Source organism: Morone saxatilis, unplaced genomic scaffold (genome assembly GCF_004916995.1).
Source record: "Morone saxatilis isolate NCDOM2014 unplaced genomic scaffold, NCSU_SB_2.0 Contig21, whole genome shotgun sequence".
NCBI lineage: Eukaryota > Metazoa > Chordata > Actinopteri > Moronidae > Morone > Morone saxatilis.
This window is the reverse complement of record NW_023339774.1, coordinates 20,372,003-20,377,014: the sequence shown is the minus strand read 5'-3', so window position 1 is coordinate 20,377,014 and position 5,012 is coordinate 20,372,003. Positions and strand designations below refer to the sequence as shown.

General features: G+C 40.5%; 1 protein-coding gene across 1 annotated transcript in view; it reads right to left on the bottom strand.

Annotated features, from left to right (window-relative positions):
* The window catches only part of lin54 (lin-54 DREAM MuvB core complex component), a gene marked incomplete at its 5' end in the record, with an annotated part of 8,248 nt that extends 5,818 nt beyond the window's left edge, over positions 1–2,430 (bottom strand). The window contains 3 exon segments of the mRNA XM_035668255.1: positions 107–237; positions 378–489; positions 1,655–2,430. Of these exon segments, the coding sequence (XP_035524148.1) occupies positions 107–237; positions 378–489; positions 1,655–2,410 (999 nt within the window).
* Between the last annotated feature and the right edge of the window lie 2,582 nt (positions 2,431–5,012).

Genomic DNA, 5,012 nt, shown 5'->3' with positions numbered 1-5,012 from the left:
CTGTGCTTTTCCTGCTAAAACAACTGTGACCATCTTAAATAAATGCAGTGAGGTTATTTCAAGGCACCTGGGAAACATAACAGGAAAAATGGTGTGTTGAGTTTACCTTGCTGGGAGTTTTAAGAGGTGAAATAGCGATCTTTTTGCCGGGGATACTTTGTATACTTGTGTTGTGTGGCTCGGAGATGGTAATGGTCCTCGGGGGCATCACTGGGGAATTCTGCGTCAGGACCCGTCCTGTGAACACGTGGAGTTGAGAAATCGTTGCTTAACAACAGAATACGGGAGAAAAGCTGACGTTGTAGTCTTAACTTTACCGACACAAAAAGACGGCAGTGTACAATAAAACCATGATGTAATAACGCAAATGAACGTACCGGCAATAACAGGAGATACTGATGTCTGAGGACTCAGACCTTTGCTGTTAACAGGTTTTGCGATGATGAACTTGATTGGTGCAGCTGAGGATGTTGGTGTTTTCTTAGCAAACTGTGGAGACATTGATGAGCATTTTAGTCACACATTCACAACTTAACACACATATCATTTTATTTTATTTTATATTTTATTAATTCATATTAGTGTCGTCTAGCTTGTTTTGTTGTGTTTTCATCTCATCTTTTTGATTTAAAGTCTGTAAACCTCACTGAGTGGAAATTGAGACAATACTTTTTAAGCTTGTGCAGACTAAGAAATAATATTTAATGTAAAAAAAAAAAAAAAGTCACATCTGGCGAATCCACTTAATAATACCCTGGACTGCATCAGCACCAGTGTATCAGATCTGTGCATCACTTCTTTCTCTGCCTGGTGATTTATGATGTCAAATAAGCCTCAATTACCCCGTCTTTTAATATTAATACATTATTAGCAAACACAGGAGTCAGAAAACACACATGTAAACAGACAGAACTGTAAAATAATAGTGAAAGGCCTACAGCACAGCTCATAATAAAGTATTAACGTTATTTAAAACATTAACTTTGTAATAAATGTTAGATTTTATCAGGTTTGCACTCACTTAAAATCTGCATTCTTGCTTTATTTAAATTCATTTTTAACTTGATTGTCTCTTTTTTTTTTTTACAGATGTGTGTGTGTGTGTGTGTGTGTCTGTGTGTGTGTATCAAACTGTAGATATTTCTGTCTTTTCTTCAAGCAAGCTCAGTCTCCGTCACAACAGCACATTTACAGGAAGATAAACAGAAAGGTAGCTTCACCTTCACGATTGAAAACACTGCTGCTTGAACCTGCTTGTGGTGCCGTAATGTCTCACCTCAGATACAAACAAACTGTTTTACTTTCTTATCAACCAACCCAGCAGGAGAGCGGTAGCAGTTTAACAATCAGCTGTTGTTAAACGTCAGCTTAGAGCATCAACGCCCAAATTAATGTTTACTTGTTGGACCGGCCCATTGAACATCTACGGATGGAAAACAGTGAAATCCAATCTCACACAGCCAGTCATTCTTTTATTACAATGCTCGTTTGTAAACAGTGCGTGCAGTCTTATTAGGCACAGCTCAAATTTGCCAAAGCAATTATGTTTAATTCAACACTAAAATGTGGTAAATGAACAAACGTCTGATATATTAAATTGTCAAATTACATCCATTGGTTTAAATATTGTTCTATAAACACAAATCAGTTTTACCTGCACGGCCTTCAGCTGCTGGGCCTGTAATGTGGTCACCTGGTTGCCAGCGCTGCCCACCACCGGCTTCAGCTCCGACCTCCCACCTATAGTCACCACTTTAAACTGTGGAGCTGGAGATTTGAGCTCTCCTGCAGTCTGTGAAACGCCAGGTTTGCTGCCTGTGTGGGGTAACTGCAGCACTATAGGCTGCCCCGACTTTCCTATCGCTGTGACCAAAAGTTTCTGCCCCTCCTGCTTGATGACCTGGGGCAGAGTACCTGCAGACTTTGCTGCTTCTGTGGCTTGAGATGAGGCCACCTTGTTGAGAATGATCTGGTGGTTTGCGGCAGACATGGTGAACGGAGTCGTGAGCCTCTGCAGCCCACTGGTAGACACAGTAGTCCCAGTAACGCTATCTGTAGTTTTGGTGGTGGCTGTGGAAGTAACCATGGAGGGTTTGAGGGTAAGAAGGGGCGACGATGTGCTGGAAACTGAGATGGGAAGCTGACTTCCGGAGCTGACGCTGAACGTCGAGTCCGTGGCAGCGGATGTGGTCAGAGCGCGAGTGTGTGCCGTTGAAGAAGCGTCCGAACAGAGGCTCAGATTTTCTGAAGCCACGGGCGTATCCGTTTCCATCGGGACCGATGCGTCATCGCCGGGCTCTGGCTGAACCGTGGCGCTGTCGGGTTGGGAGTGAGGCATGTCCTCGATGGCCTCAGTGTCCATGATCTCATCAGGAAGGAGGCTGTTGAGCTCCGGTGACACCACATCCATGCTTGCAAAGTCTCAGCTCTCTGTTAATCCCAAAAGAACAACGCAATTAGTTTTGTTATGTGTCACAGATAGGCAAAAATGTTCCACTTTACGCATTTAAATTGTAGTTAAATACACAGAACACTGAACTTTTATCATTTTTAATTATTTAAATGCAATTATTTTAACCAGATTTGGGAGACGCATGTATTTACTGCACTTAATGCATCATAGAGCCTGACGCACACAACGTATCTGAGGGGGATTTGTTGATTACTTTGCACAAAGTTGTTGGATTTAATTGCAATAAACAAGATTTACAATTTTAAAATATATATTGTGACCCACAAATCTTTTTCTCTAGATTTAAGAAAACACATTTGTTTGGTACAGACCCCCCAAAAATGTCCCATAGTCATGATTTTAATCATTTTTTTCAGTGAAATTAAAAATTGTAATGCAAAAAAATGATCATTCCCAGACTAACAGAGTCATATCGCAGTATCTGTCAAAATATGTTATATAATATGTTTTTACCTCATCGTGCAAGCCCCTAAATTGAACACACATACATTTTAGTTAACACTTATTAAATGAAATGCATCATAGAGCCTGACGCACACAACATATCTGAGGAAGAATTAAGAGAATATGTTCATTACTTTACAAAGTTCTTGGATTTAATTGCAATTAACAAGATTATTATTTTTTTATTGCTCAAACTGGACAATAAAGCAATGTGCTTGAAAGGTTTTTGCACAGAAAATAAACAAACAAGGCAGTTAAAGTGAGCGAGTATTCACAGCAAAAGCGGTTCGATAAGTTTAAGCAGGTATCTGCAGCATAAACTGCTTTCAGCTTCAGTATAACCTTAAATTAAACTGATTATTATCCTTCTGAATGAGGTTTAATATAAAGAATGCTCCTGTTTTTCTTAATATGTCTGCTTTATCCCTGTCTGTATTTGTTTTATTGAGTTTTTATCTTAAGTAAACCATCTCGTGTGTTTTATTTGTTGATTTTTTTGTACACATTACATGTTTTATTGTGTATCTGCAGGACGCCACTCTGAATGATGTTTTATACACACAGTGCTCCCGTTTTTCTGAACATAATCTGCATTTGTTTCGGTGTCTTTTTATCTTGTAAGTGAACAGTTTCATTGTTTAACTGCTCTTTCGTATCCGCAGGACGCCACTCTGAATGAAAGCGTCGCTCTCAACTGACTTTTCCTGCTTAAATAAAAAAAAGGATTTCTTTAAAATCTGTGAATTAATTATCAGTAACCAGCAGAAAAAGGTTGTTTTTTTTTTGAGCTCTACAGATTTTGGACACAGGGTGACAGCTGAGCTAGGCCTTATGTTTGTCCTGCTGCACTCTCCTCAACATTAATCCACTGAAACATATGAACACACACACACACACACACACACACACACTAAGCTGTAGCGAGCTGCACTTTTTAACGAAAATAAACCCCCCCACCACCCCCAGAAGAAGCCCCAGTTGGGGGCAAAGAGTGAGGAAAAGGCGACAGGCTGTGTTTCTATTTCAGGGCCGGGGTTGGATTTCGAAAGATCCGCCATTTTCACCTCGTCATCAGGTCTGTTAGCTCCTCTGCTAGCGCTGAGCTATTGGGCAGAATGACGAAATGCATTTTAACTTTATTGTTTTGCAGCCGGAGACACTGTTCGACCACTATAAACACACACACACACACAGAGAGAGAGAGTGGAGGATAATACACTTGCTTTATGTGTGTGTGTGTGTGTGTGTGTGTGTGTGTGTGCGTGCGTGCAACTAACAAACTCTTTCAGCTGACAACGTAAACAATGCTCGCTTTCAATAATTCCCGCTGTCACTTGAGACATCCCATCCTGATTGGGAACATTTACACTGCAGACGAGTGCAGCTGCAACCTAAAGAAGAAAAAAAAAAGGCACGTGCAGCCCGCGATTCAAGTTTTACATTTTATAAATAACACATTTTAGTTAACATAAACAAGTAAAGCCTCTTTTTTTTTTGCACAAAATCCGTTTCTAAAGCCAGATTCAATACAAGGTTTAAGGCAAAGCTACCAGCAACTTGTCCTATTATATATTTTTTAAATAACAGTACACATAGAAGGAATAGTTAATGCAGAAATCGCTTTAACATCCCATCAAAACAACTCTTAAATACTCAGATAAAGAGAGCAGACACCTCCAGCGCCCAGACAGGAAGCAGCAAACCGGTATTTCTTCGATAACAGCCGAACAAACACTGCTCAGACACCGACACACACACAACGGACGGCGAATTAACAGTTTATGAGTCGGTGTTCAATTCGGCGTGTGTGTGATCCACCGACAAACACTTATTTTGGGGAGAAATCACAACTTTCGAAACGGTCCGCCGCTCATTCGCACACTTTTTCCCCCCAGCTGAAAGAGCGCAGCTACACCGGAGGCTGAGCGCACCGAGGCGGTAAAATGTAAAGTTTATACACAATATAGTTTATTTTTAAGGATTATATTTGTGCCGAATTGACCAGGAGACTGTGGATAAATGACTCGCTTCCGCTGGTGTTTCTAGAGTCACGTTTTATCGCGAACACGTTAGGAAATGTTAAAATGTGATATTT